Source organism: Ptychodera flava, chromosome 14 (genome assembly GCF_041260155.1).
Source record: "Ptychodera flava strain L36383 chromosome 14, AS_Pfla_20210202, whole genome shotgun sequence".
NCBI lineage: Eukaryota > Metazoa > Hemichordata > Enteropneusta > Ptychoderidae > Ptychodera > Ptychodera flava.
In genome coordinates, this window is record NC_091941.1 from 6054235 (window position 1) to 6073912 (window position 19678).

The window sequence follows — 19678 nt, forward strand, 5'->3', positions numbered from 1 at the left end:
CATCAAAGGTTTTGGATTCAATAAAAATTGATCGTGATTTTTTGCAAATAAGTTGAGAAAATTTTTCGATTATACTGAGAAGCGGAGCTATGCTTGGTTTTGTTCTTTCCCTTCTCATTTGCAGACTGGAAAACATGAATATTTTACCAACAGAGAAGACTGTTGAACATCCTCATGTGGTTTCATTTCTGTCAGGATTTGTATTCATTTTATGAAACGAGTGGAGTCACATCCATAGTATGAACAATTACCAGAATACTATCAGCTTACAGTGTGAAATTTGACACAAGGGAGCTTCTAGAAATACATATAGGACATCTCTTCTTAATCTCGCTTTCTCACAATTTCCGTTCCCTCTTCATCGTTGCCTTAGTAACATGAAAACACAATTCTCACACGCAACCCAGTTCGAAAATGCGCAAACTCGCAACGCACCAGTGAAATGGATATTGCAATCCTGAACAACTGGCGATGCAATGTACCTGTCGCTATGGTTACCTGGCGGTGTCGACACAATATCGAACAAACTCACGCCTATTAACAAACAGACCTGCACCCGGAATGTCCACCAGTGTGAATGGCAGTTTTCCATGAGTATAATTGTTGAACGATAATATAATCTTCGCGAGACAAAATTACCATGATTAGGCCTCTTGCTGAATGCACTGATTTGAAGATCAATTCAATTCTCATACAGGGAGCGGTTTAGGGAGTTTGTATAGAATATTTCTGTAGGCTGTTCATTCATTCAGGCTATGCCCACCGACTTTCACCCCTCGTATTTTCAGGGGAAAATTCAATACCCAGGGTCATTTCACTAGTAAATCTCTTTGTAAGGACATGAACAGAGATATTTTAGTAAATGGCCAAATAAAACGCTTAGGAAGTTAAGTTCCATGGAAGGATTCAGGTGGAATGAACAACGTTTTGTAAATAAACTGTGCCTTAGCACAGTTAAAACGATCTGTACAAAGCAAAATTTATAATAAAAATAAAATTATTTTTCCTTGAGTATCCACATCATACCGACATGGACAGACACGCACGCACGACGAGCGCCTTGAATGATTAAACTATATGGAAGGGCCTCGTTAACACAACATCACGGAGAAAATAACAGAACCATGTCACCATACCTCGAAATTTTGTCATGACTGCTCAATGAAAGGGAAATTTCTATGGGTGGCTGAGGGACCTTTCATAATTCAAACTGCGGATATATTTACATCTATACATTCAGTGTAGCAGTAAACATTAGCCTAGGGAAGCCGGTTCTCCAAGCATAGCGTACATGCTCATGTATTGATGGATGGATGGGCGTGTGATGAGTCGACCAGTATGAAGAAGACATCTGAGATGGTTGAATCATGTCTTCAGCATCTGAAAAAACAGACAACCTCAAAGTAGTGATTTAATTGAGGAAAATAACAAGGAGATGAGTTTTTCTTGACCACTTAACTACACGAACCTTCCGGAGGTTGCTTTTCCAACTTTCTGCCTGAAATTATCCGGGTCGACGTCGTAAACATCATTGCTTTCGGTTGACGCCTTGCATTTGACCACCATGGCGACAGAGGAGTCGGGTGGGGAGGAGAAACAGGGTTGTACATTCCAGCGGATTTTCGGGTTGCTGTTCACTCACGTCGGACTTGCCCTGTTGCTCGTAGGATACGCCGTGATGGGGGCCGCCGTCTTCAAAGCTATCGAGGCGCCTTTTGAGACCGAGGAGCGAAATCACATCAGCGAAAGCAGACAGCACTTTTTACAATCGATCTGGAACATCACTTCTAATCAGAACACAACAGACGTTGACCACTTCAACCTTTGGGCTGACCTGGCGACGGAAGTTCTTGGACTCTACGAACGTGATCACGCCCAAGCAGTGAAACACGGCATCAACGATGATGTTCCGGCCAAATGGACATTTTCCGGCTCGTTGTTCTTCGCATGCACTGTGTTTACTACCATCGGTAAGCCGACCACCAACACAATAAATCCCATGATCATGATATTTGAGATCGTTCTATAAATGTAAATATGGTCTGTGAAACTATCCAGATACATTTTCATGCGACAAATGTTTTCACAAGCCCGTTCATACAAGCTGTCCTTTTATGATTTACAAAGAGGACATCTGTAATATCAGTATCGTTTATTTCATTCCAGTTATACCGGGTGTGCGGCAACCACAGTCTACACGAGTTACTCCGCATGTAAAGCTTATAAAATTTGTCAGATCGGATTTTGAAAAGCATGTTCAAAATCCGAATAGCAGTTGAGGAAATGTGAACAATTCTATATTTTGTTGAAGTTATGTCGGTGGGAGTCCGTAATATGCCACATGAGACGGACACAGATAGTCTCAAAATATAATGTTTGAAAATTCGTTTTGTATGTCAGTCGCATCTGACCCTAAAATACATTGCTTTGAGCGAAGGCTGCGGCTGTTGAGTCTGATGCTGACCTGCATGTTTAGTATCTCTAGTCGCATACCTTCATCTTTCAATGTACTCCCAATTATAGATTCCTATTTTCGATTCCATCGAATGGCTGGCGCATAATTTGCAGCAGACACTCCAACGCCATCAAGGACGCTATACTAAGCTGCTTTTTGAGTGAGTTAATAGCTAGGAAAACGTACTTTTGAAATAGTCATGGAATGTGTCCCCGCATGCATCCTCGGGGATGTCACAATGCTAACGCAAAATGATATGCCTGAAAACACAACTAGTCTTAGAGTCAACGACCCCAATTTACTTTTTCAAGAGAAACTACTTGTCGTTCATCCAATTGGTTAGAACAGCTCAATTTACATACTTCGCATATTTTTCAGGGCACGCGAAAATGTTTGGCCACCGAATGATTTCTGTTGAACATAACGAGCCATAATTCATCATGAAACAATCCCCATGTCTATTTTACTATCCGTTAGAGAATGGTTGGGTCCCGATTCATTGTCAAGCAAAATAATTTCGGAGGAAAAAACAGAAATAAGTTTACCCTTCAATTCAAATATTTTTCCTAAACAGAATAATGTTGTTTCCGATGGCACCACATGCTTGTGTTTAATCATTTGAGTACCAAGTGAAGAATTTCTTGTAGTATTCCTTTCTATTGGGCTCGGTTAAAAAGAGTAGTTCAGTCTCTATATTTGTAAAGGTCATTAGTTTCACCTAACGATGATTTGCACAAAAAGCAAACAGCTCTGTGTCTGTCTTTCAAAATCTCAGCCCTACACAGATACATGTTTTTGCCTCTGGTAATATGAGGCGATGAAATATGTCAGATGACTAGATGCGGGAAAAGACAACTAGGGGCCCTTGTGTGTCTTAAATCTCTCGTTACGATGCATTTTCAATTCTGAGAAGACTTCCCTTCTAATCCGCCATCAGGTGTATTTCTACAGTGTAATACCACAGGGATTGAAGCCTCCGTTGACTTATCGTGAGGATTAACAATCCGAGGAGAAATAGTCCACGATCATACGACATCTTGCAAGCTTGATTTGTTGCAGCTTACGTATCGTTTAAAGCGTTTTCTCTGGTCGTCTAGCTAAGTTTAACAACTGTATAACTAAATTAACTTTCTAATACAACATGTGAACCGAAACGCGACGTGGCAAACAATTTCTTGTTTTTTATAGATGGCTCATAAAGAATAAGCTGGACAGGTTGATGCTGGTTAAATTCAATAAATCGCGACCATCGGATCAAACTGGCCCAAACATGTTAATAACGGTACCAACAAAAGGTAAAGGAGCAGAGGAATTACGGGAGGATGTAAAATTTTTTGGTAAAAGGAACTAGAATGATAAGTAAAAACCTACATCTTGCTGAGGAGACATGAGTACGTACATAACTCGAGGAGGTTGTCATACTCTATTTAATACTATTATTATTTATGTTATCTATGATGTGAGTCACTTTCTGTCGTTGAATTAAATCAATCATGGTATCATCCAACAATCATGCATTAAAGCTGTCGGGAATTGTATAATCCACCCAGCCTTCTACAACTTTCTTCCATGTTCAATTGTTTCGCGGCTTTCCATCTGGGCTGATGTGCAGCGTCTGGAAAGCTGTTATCCAATTGGATGGCTGAATCTTACCGTTATAATTGAATAATACAAATAGACCCCCTAAGTTTCTGTGAATAGAGACAGATATTACCTTCCGAGCACGCTGCATATCGCAGTTCCATTTTATAGAATCCGGTTACAACTAAACTGCTATACGCGACTGAAAAGATGGCATCACGAAAGGTAGCCAATACCATCGCGATAATGATTTTTTTGTCGGCAAACTTATAACCAGATGATGGTTGGCGTAAATGCATGGTTGTTGAATAATATAACGTAATCATAACGTAAGAGGCCCTCTTTGAAATACACAGTTTTTCGATTTGATTTGTACAGAGTTGTTTGTGGTAAATTACAACATCTGGCAGGGCAGGGAAACAGGAACGAAAGTCAGTTATTGTAAATTCGCAACATGGAATGCACAGATACAAAGTGTTTGATCATTTTAATGCGCCGCCACGTACTGCACATATAGTATTAAATCGCTGTCTTATCAGTTCCCATAAGGTTAGAGACAGGTCTTCAATTACGAGGTGAAACCTCCCCTTCATCAGAATAATCATTGAAATTACAACAGTTATTATAGATTCATCTGTAACACCTGTGTATTGCAGAAATAATGCCGTCTATCTGAGGTGAAAGTAATAGCAATCGACGATTGTCTATAAGTGTTGATGTCTGTACAAAGGGACAAGCAGGAAGATGCAAAGAGATGTTTGTACGACTATCTTTGGGCGCCCGTTAGTGGCTGTTTTAAACAAATTTCTCACAGAATGGCAAATTTTGCTTTGCACGATAGCTGTCTTTTGAAGCACTTTTTGCCCCTAATATCTCTGCAAAGAAGTCGGTATTTCACGCAGCTTTCTGATTCCATTCGTTTTTCATCAAATTTGACGCGCGGATATGAACATAAAAGCACACTTGAATAGTGCCTTGAGGAGACGACGCGTGTAGAGAATTAAACCCAAGGCAGGTAATTATTGGTTGGCCAACTTGGAGATGTGACTGTGCTATTTCTCCGGTGAATCGATATCAATTTTCAATCGTTATCGATGCAGAAAATGTTCTTTTGATCGCTTCCATTAACCAAGCAAGTCTGCAGGAAACAATTAACCCCTGAAAGCAAAGGGGAGTGCTACGCTATACCTGGAAATAATTTGTTAAAATGCCTGCGCGTCGTGAACTCCGCTGGAGCTAGTATTACAAAACGCAAATAGAAAATCTTCACACCTCTCTATCATGCAAATTACTCATTCCTCATCATGTTGGCATGTCTGCTTAAAACCTCGTTATTGACTCTGTCTGTCTCTCTGTCTGTCTGTCGATCTGTCTCTCTGTCTGTCTGTCGGTCGGTCGGTCGGTCAATCTTCTTCTGTCTTATAGTTTTCCATTATACTATACCAGTGCATCGATTACGTAAATACAGCGATGTGATTGGTCGAGACGTGAAAATAACTGTAAAATTCTGTTACGGAGATACTTTATCTCAGACAAAGGTTAATGAACCTAGCGGTCATTGATATCAGTAAAATGGTTAATTAAAACAACAAGATCTTAATTATAAGTTGATTTCCATAAAAACCATATTTGAGACAAACGCACAATAACGCTAATTACGTTTACGAGGATGTTTACGGAAGTCTGGATGAAAACAAGAATATATTTGAATTATATTAAGAATTATGAAGGTAGTCAATTACGTTTGCATATTAATGGAAACCTGTCAATTTAAGATCAAGACCTGTATTGATGTTTATGATTGGATGTATCATTTTATCTTTAATTCATGTCTATAGTATGATCAAAGCCACGCCTTAAAGATAAAAGTTTAAAATCCCATTCTAAAACAATACAAGTATTACTTGGAATAGAGAGAGAGAAACACAGTGGACCCAAGACATTTAGACTATGGGAGAAGCGTATCTTGGGCGATGGCAACCGTCAAGCTTGTCTACAGAGAAATAAAGTCTATGTAGTACCAACGAACTCTAAACGTCTCGTGTAGTCAATACACTGAAGATCCCCAGGTTACCTCTCAGCAGCCAAGGCGAGTTCAACATATAAACTCCCCATGAAAGAACGAATAGTAAAAGGGTGAACGGAACGTTACTACTGCCATGAAGAAGAAAAACGCTTAGTAACACGCTTAGTAACAATTCGCGATACAATACAGTTTTAACAAACGCAAACTATCAGTAAATACATAAACCACAAAAGCAACGGGTATTCCACTAGGTTTTGGTCATTTCCATCCACATGTGCACTTGCTATCGGTCGTGGATATATGTGGTGGACGTTAACCGGTCAATATCTGGTGGTATACCCGTCGCTAGGGATGGTTTATGCCCAAAATATGTCACATGTTGTACCCGTACCTTAAACACATCAATAGGTTATATTTGCATATAGGCCTAAAATAACTTATCAATATTTCATCAAAGTGTCGGACTGAAATGTACATCGAGTGAAGCATTAGAATATCTACATTAATGTTAAGATAAATCAGAACTGAAGTGACATGTTGAAACGTTAGTTTGCACAAGGCAATGATATTTTTTGATTCAAGTTTTCTGATCGAACCAAACTTTCAGACAAGACAAGTGTTTTTAAATCACTATACTCAAAAACAACAACATGAATTTGGAATCTTCAATGAATTTTGACGTTCAGAACGTGAAATCTGCGGGAAATGAAATATAGTTTTGGTTAGGTTACTATTATAACGTACTTAAATCGCTCTGCCACCGTCAAATTTCTGAACCTCGAACAGTTTTTCTCACTGATGGAGTGGTACTCCGGAATGAGGACGCACGGCGTTCTGTACACGCAGTACGCCCGAGAGATCACGTGATGTCGGACAATTATTGGTTTATTGTAATTTAAATCACGTAAATCTACATATACCCGGGCAGATCTGCATGTAATCTACCAGAAAAGTATTTTCACATCGCGCACCCGTAAATCACACATGCGTTTTGAATCCGTGGGCGTACGTGTTTTTCAAAGATCGTGTTGTTCACACTTTTTGCTGAAACATAAGGCAAAAGGTGTTAAAACCATTTGCGTCTTTTGCCAAATCATCTGACCCCATGGAAGTTCATGAAATTTGAATGTCACCTAAACGCATTTGATATAATCGATGTCAGTACCATGGTGACGTCATAGCTTGTGGACATTCTCTTACTTTTTCATGTTTTTCTCACCTTTATTACAATGAAGAACTGTTTCCAGTTAACAATTGTCAACATTTCATTTGGGTTACTTTTACGTAATTCCATGCGGGTATATGTAGGCCCTGTACTTCTCAACCACATTAGCATGACTCTAGAATTTACATTATTATTTCACGGATAATAATTTTTACATAATTATTGATTTTACAAGGTTCAAATATGTAAGAAAAACATGTTATAGGAGCTCGTTAAGAATGTAACTTCGTTCTATGAACTTCTTTTCAATGCCGAGTACATGTGGAAAGAAATTACCAATGTATATACATGCAACGCTACCATTAACTTCTACAGCGTATAAATTAACCTCTTATGAATAATGTGAATAATGTGTTTAGTGACGATCTAAGCCCATGCTACTTATTCCTACAGGAATGATCAAATAGGATTATCATCAAGTAATTGTGTGATGTACGAGAGAAAATGAATGTTACTGTGCCCCAAAAAGACTCGTATAGCGCATAAGAATGGCTATCGGTAAACTCTTAATCATGGTTTCTTCGTCACAGCGAAAATTTTACGACCTTTGCTAAAAAAAAAGCAAAACATTCTCGCGTTAGTTGTATTTTCATCGATCTACAGCTACAATGCTGCACACTTGAATTGGACAATCTTCGCATTGGCGCCATATTTGTACTCAAGGTTGGAATTCTACGTCATCATGTGCTTCATATACGAATAACTTATATCTAATTTACCATTCAAGCTATTCGTAAGTGGAGTTATTTCTGAATTGTATCACTTGCTTCCCAATCACTACTCCTAGCTTCTAGAATGTCGCTGAAATTTAAACACCCTATGCTTGGTTTGTCGTCGTCGCAGTATTTTCATATCGCAATTCCGCTTTGTTGTTTTAGAGAAATTCGGTGCGCTAAGGTTTGCCTGAAAACATCCTAACACATCCAAGAACTTGCACCGCAATACAGCTATATGATGAGCTAATTAAATTTGCAATCTGACAACCTGACATCTCTCCATGAAAAAAGAGTGGTAACCAGTGATTCTGTGTTGGGTTCAGCACCCCCGGGGTTCAGCATCAACACCACAAGCTAATGCCTGAAACAATCGTAATCGAAGTGGCGGTCGGCATACATCTGCTCGCCCGCACGTTAGAATGCGGTGCTACACATGTTCTCACTTATCGGGGTTCTCCGTTTTGTTCAAAGGTTTATTGCATGGACGGCTGTCATTTCCAACTTTATTCTGACTGCTTAAACATCAGACACAATATCCAGCACTTCATAGCGGCAGCTGCGCGCGTGCCATTGTACAATGATTTGGCCTTTTGTAAGGTAGCCTGCCCGTCGCATAGCAACAGCTCAGGTTCAACATTTAATCGGGTTCCTCTACTCTGAGAAACCTCAGATATTTGTTTCCTTCGGGCATCCGGCTTAGATGAATCCTACTCGATAAATTTAGACCTACGAACGGCAGAGCCAGACCTCTTGGTTACTGTGCCTCTCGTTTTGTCTTCGCTGGAGAATTTAACGGCAATACTAAACACATTAGATTGGTGCATTCCCACATCGAACCTGTGCACGAGAGTTTATATCTCACCGGCCATAATTTTGTCGTAACGCACCAATAATTCGAGTAATACTTGAAGATATCATGGGAATACTTGAAGAACAATGATCATGTTTCCGCAGGCAGCATACCGTATAGATAACGTGATATCTAGAGCATCAGTGCACCGATGACACTGTTTCTGAGCATCGCTGAAATTCTTTCAGCGACAAAAAACTCAACCTAATAAATTAAATAACTGTACTAAGGGCCACGGTGGTAATTTGAAATTGCTCATTTGATTGCCAAAGTAAGGAAATATCGACCTCAATATGGTTCAGTGTCACGAGAGAATTTGTGTTTTCTGAGTTACCAAATCACGTGTCATTTTGTAACTCTCTACCTCCCCTCTCTTTCTTTCTGTATCTCTCCCCTATCTTACTATATCTCTTGCCGGCGTCATCATCATCATCATCATCAGCAGCAGCATTATCGATTATCGACGTGTCATCGGACTTTGTCATCCTTGAATATTTGAAAACCCTTTAGCAAAGCGAGTTCATTTCTCTGTCCATAAAACTGTAGTCTCATCTATCCTGAATGTGCGAGTTGGAGAACATAGTGCCCTGACCTTACCGGACATATACACTAGGTGATTCGGGGAACAGACATAAGTCCTAGCAAGTATTAAACATTAAAAAAAGACCAAATTGTCAAAAAATGGTGACTACGGCAGTTCAGACAAGCTAAATGGAATATATTATTTCGATAAAGCAATGCTTAAATCAAGTCATGATATGTTGCGACTGTATAAAGGAATCTTTGTAATAAATGGGTGTTAAACAGTGGTACTGTGCAAAAATGTCTATTCAAAATCACTTAACTGAGGGAGCTAACCAGTATAAATATGAATATATAAATAAATAAATAAACTTGTACGAAATTTATCGTCTAATCTACCCATACAATTGTATTATATATTTCGACGTATATGTGCTTGTTTGAGGGCTAGTTCAATACGTTTTGTTTGAATTATTATTTATTTAATGACGTTTGCTGGTTAATAATCTAAATTTTGAAAAAGAAAACAGATCGAGGGTCTCAATTTTATGTGATAGGGGGGCTCACTATAACATTTTGTTCTACCGCTATAGCTTTCTGTTCGCGTCATTTAATTTTGAAAAGTAATTAAGCTGCCTTTATCGGTAAGGATTTTTCAATGAAATAATCATAATAAACAGTCATACCTTTTAAAAGTATAATATTCTAATTAGTTGAATTTGTCATGAGTATCAGTTTTTCAACAAAGTTCCTGGACTCCCTGGGGTCGTGGGATAATCATTTATAGACGGAAAATGAGATCGTTCAGCGATAGCATTAACATGACATCTGAATTCAGCATATATGTAGTCAGCAAAGATCTCTTGACTACAATTTCCTCGTTAATCCTTCGTTCGCACTCATTTAGGCTGTCTCCATACGGAAATGACAAATCCCATTTGCCTTGTGCAAGATCCTCATTGAAAAGCGACATGACATTTGCTACCATAAAAATACAGAGCCTAGTCTGGAAAATCTGAAAATGAAAGATTGGACCAGATAACCATAAAGTGTCATGCTTTGAAGGTGTACACATTGGACGAGTCATGCCATTAGAGTTTAGCTGGGTGTCTTCACATTGAAATCTACATTCACTTTGAAATGACAAACATTCGATATGCTGTTTGCACAAGATATTTTACATATCTATTTTTAATTAATGGTGATGTGTCGGTAGTCACCGTAAATCTATCAATCAAGCATGTTTTGAGTCTGCAGTAAGGTAAAATGTGCTTCGGCTGCAGTGTTTGATCGATCGGTTTCAGCACAGGTCTCTCAGAAATTCAAAATTCTACGTGATAACACGTGTAGAAAGCGTTCATCATTCAACTTCATTATAAATTCAGAACGGCACCTCTGCATCAAATGGTGTTTGTTTTTTTTTATCTGAGTTCAATATCCCTATAGCCCACCAGCTTGATCGCTGAGCGTTTCCATCCGATGAGAATTGATAATATCGATTATCAAACGAAATAATTGTGCTTGATAATGAATGGCTGCATTCTATGCGATTTTCCAAAGATGATTTTCTTGCTTACGAAATGTAAGCAAAATTTGCATAAGGGTGTGGCATACAGTCAACACGGTCAATTAATTCGCCTGTATACAGAAGAGACAATCTTTGTTTACAGCTTGTAATTGGAGAATATCTCCGTTTAATATATAAGTAGACATACACGATTGTACGTAAGTCGTTGCAAAGGTAAAAGAAATCGTTTTGATCGACGACTTTCGCCATTCTCCAGTATCAACCAGACAATTCAATATGGCTGCCAGTTGTTACCATGGTTACGGCAAATCTGGCGTTAAAAGGAAATCCCAACTTGAAGAATATCGTTAACTTTAAATAAAGAGTAGTGTGATTGACTTTACAATATAGGAATAAAGGTCGAAATGGCCAAGACGTCAGAAACGTAATCTTCATAATAATAGTACTGGCATGCACTTCAAAAATGAAAACCTTCGGCTGTGGTTCATTCTTGCTCAGATAATTTTTAATATAGTATGCCTACTTCAAATCCGTCAAAATTGAACGTAATCGTGAATTTTTTGGTTATCGCTTATCAAATTACTTTAAGGTCCGCGAATGAGCTAGTTTAAATAGCGGCCACTCTCTGTTTTCATACCATCGAGAAAAGTGGCAAACAGTATGAGACTGTGAAACAAGTTGAGAAACAGGTTGAAACAGTGAAAACTCTATAAAGAGATTGAGACTGTGAAAACCTTATTTTACGTTCTACCAAAATGATCATATAGCTCTGTGAAAGCTTCAGAATGCCCAAGCTAAAAACGACAAGATACGTTATATGAAAGAAAAACTTCCCGGGATGCGTTTTATATCCCGGTCAAGGACTATTTCACGAAAGACGGAAACCTTATCAGGTTCTACAGTTACCGGAGAAAGTCAACACCATAGTAACTCAAAACCGGGCTCTGGAAAAATCTGTAACCTCTTATTACGATTACTAGAAAATCAACAATACGTAGGACCCTACTGTGAATCGGTGCTCCTCATGGACAGAAATAGTAAGATTTCTTATTATACGGTTTAGAAACTGCCGTGATGATGGTGATACGGTTTGGAAGGAGTTATACTTATCAACTAACCTCCACGCTCACTAACATTCATAACTGATAGATGAAGATTCTTATTGTCTTTATTCTCTGGCATAAATTATAATGTCATTTATTGGTGCAAATTTTTCTCTTAAATCTTCAGGTTATGGCCACATGGCGCCGGTGACGAAAGGTGGTCGTGTCTTCTGCATGTTGTATGCGTTTTTTGGTATTCCGCTACTCATGTTGGTCCTGGTCGATCTTGGTATGTTGTTGGCGAGGGGTACAAAGTTCCTGTACCTCAAACTGTTTCGTCCCTGCATCGCCCGTAGGAGTGGAAAAGTGTCCTGTTTCGACAAGTCTGACAAGGACAACGAACTCGGGGGTGACGAAGACGTCAAGGGCGTCAGCATCAAGAGGGTAGGGTCACAGAAAAAGGGCAGTGACGAGAACTGGCAAACTGATTACGGAGAGGAGGTGATCGTTATGGAAGACGTCAGCGCACAGAATGGAGATGACGAAGACGACGATGATGTTGAATTTGATATTCCTGTTCTTGCCATCCTAGCTTTTGGATTTATCTATATCTGCGCCTTGGCGGGTCTGCTATCAGCCTGGGAAGATTGGACTTACTTCGAGTGCTTTTATTTCTCCTTCATCACTCTGAGTACCATAGGATTCGGTGACTATGTCCCGGAGCACCAGAAGTTTACTATCGCGGCGTCAGTGTTCATCCTGCTAGGAATGACCGTGATGACCATGTGCATCACTCTTTCCCAGAGCAAGATCCAGCATTCACTGAAGTGGATGGGATGGAGGATCGGGGTGAAATCAAAACCTAGAAAAGAGGAATCAGCCATAGCAAAGGCAAACGAGTAGCATAATGATGTAAGACGGTCTTGTTTTCCGGCGCAAACATGTACGCTTTGGCGGATGATGATCTTCAGAGTTCAATCTTAGGTCACGGTGCGTTAGAAACCGCTTAAATAATGAGCCAGGATTCCGTATTTTATTATGAAGTTAGAGATTGGTAAACTTGGATGAAAGTTATAAAGCGATCCTTTTGAAAGGGAAGATACTGTTTATGTTTCGTCTCCGGGGTAGACTTTCTCGCATAGCTATGAGACAGTGCACCTGCTAACTCGATGACGTCACTGAGTCTCTCGACCGGGGACTGAAACATCGAACTGAATCTGTCTGTAATATCTGTGCTGTGATATTTAATATTCATGCAGCTCCTTGCCATCTGTAAATGTATCGAGTGTCGAAACTAAAGTCTATTTGGGGAAAGATCCGGGAAATCTGAAACGGGAATAATCTTGAGCACATGATGAAAGTTTAATAGATTTTATAAATGCCTCATAATGCCTATACCAGAAATGATCCAGTCTCAAAACATTTCTTCTTGATGTAAATCTTCACCAAAAGTGCGAGCAACCTTTTAATACCTCTACTTTACAACTTCACGATCTATGAGGTCTGCCTCATTTTTTACCATAAACAGTTTTCAACGTTTTGATAAACTATCCGTGTAATACTTCGATGACTTGTGACGGCAAATACGTTATGACAGTCAGATGTATTTGGTATGCCTCAGTATTTTGATGTTTTGGTCGATCATCACTTGAAAAGTATCGCATTGACTGGTCGAAAATTTCGCTCCAGGTAACAGTATGCATTTACAGGATTTTAAAAAATATTCTGGCCTTCGGCATGTCAATCTCAGGAGCTGCAGAAAATGTGTATCGATCAATATCCATGTCATCATATCCGCTGATCGTTTTACATGTAAATGGAAGTGTGGTAGACAAACTATCTGGATCGAAATCCATGAAGAGCATTTCTGTCGTCTCAACGTTGGAGGAAACATGAAGATAAGGCGAAAGTGTTTGATGTGAAGATACTGTTGTGTAAACGAGGTAGCAGGGACTGAATCTTCGATGCATGTGGCCGTGAGTTACCCGGATTAATTGCAGTAATTACGCCATGTGTGTCAGTTGTCCTGCTGTGACCTTTGGGGACACATTTTGAAAGTCTCTTGAAATAGCCAGACAGGTGACCTTTGACAGAATGTTCTAAATAAGGGAACGAGCACAATTAACGGCAGGGGGGCTGGAAGAGAAAATATGTGGTGCATATATTTTTTACAGCCCCCCCCCCCTAACACCAGCAAAAATGTTAGTGGCCCCCATCACCGGCAACAAAATTTTTGTGGCCCACCCTCCCCAAAAAAGAAAGATTACATAGGTACAAAGTTGTACACTTATATATAATCCTTATAACTTTTAATATATATGCTTTAGTGAAAACAACATATTTCCATTCTTGAAATAAATAATAAACAAATAAATATATAAATAATAAACAAACAAAATAACATATGTTCAAACTTTACTACTTGTAACACCTACAGCTACTTTACAGTATTGTGTTGTGCTATTTTAATCTCAAAGAATGATGAAATTACCAAATACCTTATAAACAATCTACAAGTTCATTCAGTGCTGTTATAACCAGTTTCAATAATAACCAGTTTCAACCTAGCCTCTGTATCATTACCAACCATTATTATTGTTGTTAACAAATGAAGTCAATTTTCAATAATAATATTGCTCATTTTACACATAACAACTGCATTGTGAGGTTTAAGACTTGGTATTTCATCATGCTACAAGAAGTTTTAACAAGGAACTCCAGCTTCAACAAGGAACAAAAATGCTGAAAAATATTCTCTGTCTGTCATGGTGTAAAAAATGTTGGTGGCCCACCGCTTACCTTCCCTGGAATTTTCATGGCCCACCCCAAGAACTCTCATTTTTTTTCGTGCCCCCCCCCCCATTTTCTCTTCCGCCCCCTGCCGTTAATTGTGCTCGGTCCCTAAGTTGACAGGATCCTTACGTCATACATAACTTCCTAACTTCCCCTGTCTGACCATGTAACATTGAGTAAACATCTAGAAAGCCAGTGCAAAGCCTCACATCATACACAGAGTATTGCGATCGTAGAACTCATTAGTACCTGAAACACCCGACGTCATAGATAGGTGAACACTATAAGATGTGTGATCGACAAGCCAGCCGATGTATTTGAGAGGGAATCATGTGCAGGAACGTGCTGTCGCAAAACTGAACAATTTATCATGTGGCAAGATAAATGCATGTGATTGGCGGGACTGCAAATGTCACATTTCTTTGAAAGCCGTGCATGTAATATATAAATGCATACCTGAAATAACGTTGAGGTTATCGAAATGTCGTTTCCCACTACTACATCATCAGTGGAGACTGACTCACTCCCTGCAGTATGAGTGAAGTAAGTGATAGCATGTATAGAAGTTCTGTCAATCGTGCGTCATCACCATTGCATCCTACAGGGAGACGTACAGTAATGAAGACTCACAATTATGTCAAGTTTTGCACGTACGTTAATGGAATATTTATTCGATGTGAAAGTTCTTTGCTATAGAACCCATCCAGTGAGCGACGCTATGCAAAGACTATATAATATATGAAGACTTGAGACAGCATAACTGAGCAAGCGCAAAGACTGTATCAAATACTTCGGGAGAGAGTAAGTTAGGAATCAAGTACTTCGGGAGAGAGTAATGTCCAGAAAGGGTATTTCAGTACAGTGTAGTTCACTATTGTCGATTTAGATACAGAAGACGGCGATCAATATTCTGCGGCTCAAGATAATATTCATTTCGGAGAACAAACAAACAGTGGAACGATGAATAAACAATGAATAGGGAAATCATATCATATTACTTGCTCAAGTTGTAGGTTTTGTAATAAAAATACGACATAGATAGTTCAACTTTATCTTTGTGCCTGGTATAAAAATGGCTGAATAGCCTGACTTACCATCTTGCTATTTTACCTTTTTATTAAATCTCTCTTTCATATCACACTTTTGACCAAACTAAGTGTTATGTGTAGCAGTTGAGATTATTAAGTGTATACGTGTCCCATGGAAATAATTACAAATAAAACACAGTGACATATTATATAGACGACGTACTCTATCGACAGAATTTTGAACATATTCCTCGGAACAATAAAGCATTTCCGTTGCTCGCCAATTTCGCGAAACCATCATAAAGACTCGAAACTAGGCCTGCAACGAACACCCATGTTGAAACTCACGCACTCAGTCGTCTGGAACCATGTCTTTTGGTCGGAACAAGTTGCAAAGCTTCCACATTCGTTGAATCGAGTTCGAAACTTAGACTTCTCTACTGTGCAATCCCGAGGCGACTACCTATTGCCACGAATACACAGGAACAAGGTAGCATTCAAGTGTGCTGTGTTACGTATGGACAGGAAAAAGATAGCCATCTTGGCTCAGTCTGAAGAACGTTCATGTCAAATTATATTTTCATAGGAAATATCTTTAAAATTGGTGGGTTTTTGTCGAAGTGGGTAGCGTAGAAATTGATGTCTGTGACTCTTTAAATGAATTGAATTGTACAGTAAGATTGTCATGTTCAATTTGAAAGGATATTTGCAGATAATTCCTTACAAGTACTTAATCGTAAAGTATCATTTTGTCTTGACAGCCTTGATACAAAATCTTATCATATCAAATTTTCTCACAAAAAGAAGCAATTTCGTCACCAGATACGCCGATTACAGTTTGATACGATTGAAATATAAAATTGAAAGAATGAGTCATTTTCGGATTGTTTTACAAGAAGCCACACTTTTGCTTTTTATGTGTATGTGCAATAAAATCTTTTTCCAATTCCATATTGACAATGGACTTTCAATTATATGCTTTGGGTCAACATTGCACACACTCGCATTTACGAGTAAAACATACAGGTTACAGCGACTCCTTCCCAATAACATTTCCTTATGAGAAATCAGTATAGACACATACGCTTCAACATTTCATCAATGGTATAGATATATTTTCAGTAGTCGAGACGGGGCAAAGGTTGCAACTGCAAAATTGTCGTTTGTCGAAAGCGATATGTTCTATTGAAGGAAAACCTTGCCCGCGAAACGGAGAGGAGCTTACTCCTCCTGTGTGTTAGAGCTCACGCACGAGTAACATCACTGCTTCCCACTAGTACATCACACCCACTGCACTGAAACAGCTCATCGCGGGATTCATGATATCACATTCATGAGGTGTTTATAGTCCAGCGAAATACATTAATAATAATGGAATATGAATATTATTAATAAAATCAATTTGATACTTGGTCATGGTTGAACTTCCTTTCCGCTGTGCACTACTTAAACGATCACTTAATGGGTTCAGTAGTGTTAGGTTTCATTTCCGCTCTTCAGTACATGGAAAATCAGTGAACGCGTAGAAATCATACTTGACACAGCCATTTACGGCGTTTCCAATGTATTCTGCGTAATACTTTACAAAGGACCATATACTGCATCGGACAACGGGGTGATAACGCGTTATTAGTCATCATCGTAATCATGGTTTAAATTATGTAATCAATAAATTTCAAGATATGGACATTTCTGATAAAAATATAACATTTCTGTTGTCTTCGTACACTTGCGGAAATACCATTTACCGTACCGGAATCTGAATAATTATCAGAATCTATGCCAAATTAGTCCAGTTGCAGTATTGCACACAATGTGTATGGCATTGCGCCTTCATGTCTTACATATAACCCCATATATTTAATTATTTTTTCTTTCTTTCTCTATTTTATTGTAATGCCTTCAAAAGAAGAGAAACACAAAATTCAAACCAAACAGGTTTCAAAGAAAACACTCAATATATCATTGTGCGTTCAGTGTTGCCTTTGCCGTTAACAAAACTCAACGATCTTTACTTAAAATGCTTTACCCCACTGTCGTAAAAAGTATACGAGGATAAAAAAAGCAGTTTCGTTTATGACTTGAGTTTTCGTATTCTGAAAGGATTTGTGTTTTACTCGCCTGGAAAGATAAATTGAGGATCAAGGTAACGGTGTAGAATGCCACAAACCACAGGTGCTCGCAGATAGTCGATCGAAGGCCCAGGGTCGGCGTGTGAGGCCGAAGACCGAACCTCGGTTGTAGGATAAAGAATAGATTCTTTATTTTACTACCTAGGTTCGGCCTCCAGCCTTACACTCCGATTATCCAGGCAACGTTGCGAGCACCTGTGCCACATACCTTGGGAAAGTAAAATTCTCAAATTGACAGATGTCTTGGACTAGAGTATTCTGTCCTTTGTTTTAAAGGACAGATGAGCAAGGACAAATACAAAACTTACAAAATCAATTCGATCCGCAAAGGACGTTGTCATTCCTGGAATTCCTCACCGAAGACTGTCAATGATGTGTCATTAAAAGGTATTTTGTCATGAAAAACATTGTCTGACCATCACAAATTAACTCAGGAAGGTTGAATTAGTATGATATTGTCCGGGGATGAACATCTAATAGTTTGTGTGTTCAATTGAGTCAGTCGTTATTAATCATCATGGTTATCATCATGATTATTTATCAGCACGATACTTAAGATGTGATATTTATTTATGGACAGATGTACCATACATACATACATACATACATAAATGCATGCATACATACATACATACATACATACATACATACATACATACATACATACATACATACATACATACATACACACACACGCATACATACATACATACATACATACATACATACATACATACATACATACATGCATGCATGCATGCATGCATACATGCATACATACATACATACATACATACATACATACATACATACATACATACATACATACATACATACATACATACATACATACATACATACATACATACATATATATATATATATATATATATATATATATATATATATATATATATATATATATATATATATATATATATATATATATATATATATATATATATATACATTCAAAGATGGATAAGTCAATTATAATCATCACTGTGCACTCAGCCTGTGCTTGAAAAAGAGACTTTCATGTATTCACTCTGATAGTCGCTATGGTAATCAACTTTGGTTATCACATAGGTGCTAAGTTTTCTTCACAAACAAGTGTTGATATTTTTTGCTGCATTTTAATGCACCTAGTTAGAATCTGGTTAGAATACTGAATTGCCAGAAGCAAAATCAAAGCTACTGACGTGTTGATGTAATAACCTCGGCAGCGATGATTGGGGTGGTACTCTCTGAGGATTTAGCATGCAGTTTCAATCACCTTCAGAGGTGAAATTTATAAACAGTTTTGGTACACACGGTACATTTTCTAGAAATCTTCACAGAGGATCATGTGCTATTGTTACTAAATGCCATATGTGATTTATGAGGGTGTAACAATAGTGAATGCAGACAAAATCGATGCCTCATTGGCAGATTCAAAAGCGTTTCCATGATGTCTTTGTGTTTGAAATGATCCAGTGATTTGATCTTGCAATAACAATCTGTACAGACAGCTGTGTATCCATCTTTGATTGACGCAAAGAAGCGGGGCTAAAAGTATCACTGACACTGTCTAGCTATATGAATGCACTTATATTTCTGTATATCTGTGAAAAATACATCATGCTAGTATTCCGTGTGACCTTTGACCTTTCATATTCTGATACATCAGCTTTTAATGCACACATTAACCCGCTGGTCTCTGTAGGTTTCTTTGTACCATGGACATCAATCTTGTCACAGCTTTAATTAAACAAATTACCCAACCGGTTAAATGAATAG

At 38.5% G+C, this 19678-nt stretch overlaps 1 protein-coding gene across 1 annotated transcript; it reads left to right on the forward strand.

The window, feature by feature from the left end:
• The first annotated feature begins 1256 nt into the window (after positions 1-1256).
• Positions 1257-16716, forward strand: LOC139149094 (potassium channel subfamily K member 18-like). Its single transcript, XM_070720646.1, has 2 exons — positions 1257-1970; positions 12134-16716. Exons 1-2 carry the CDS (start codon positions 1565-1567, stop codon positions 12847-12849), a joined length of 1122 nt encoding a protein of 373 aa, XP_070576747.1. The 5' UTR covers positions 1257-1564; the 3' UTR covers positions 12850-16716.
• Positions 16717-19678: the final 2962 nt, after the last annotated feature.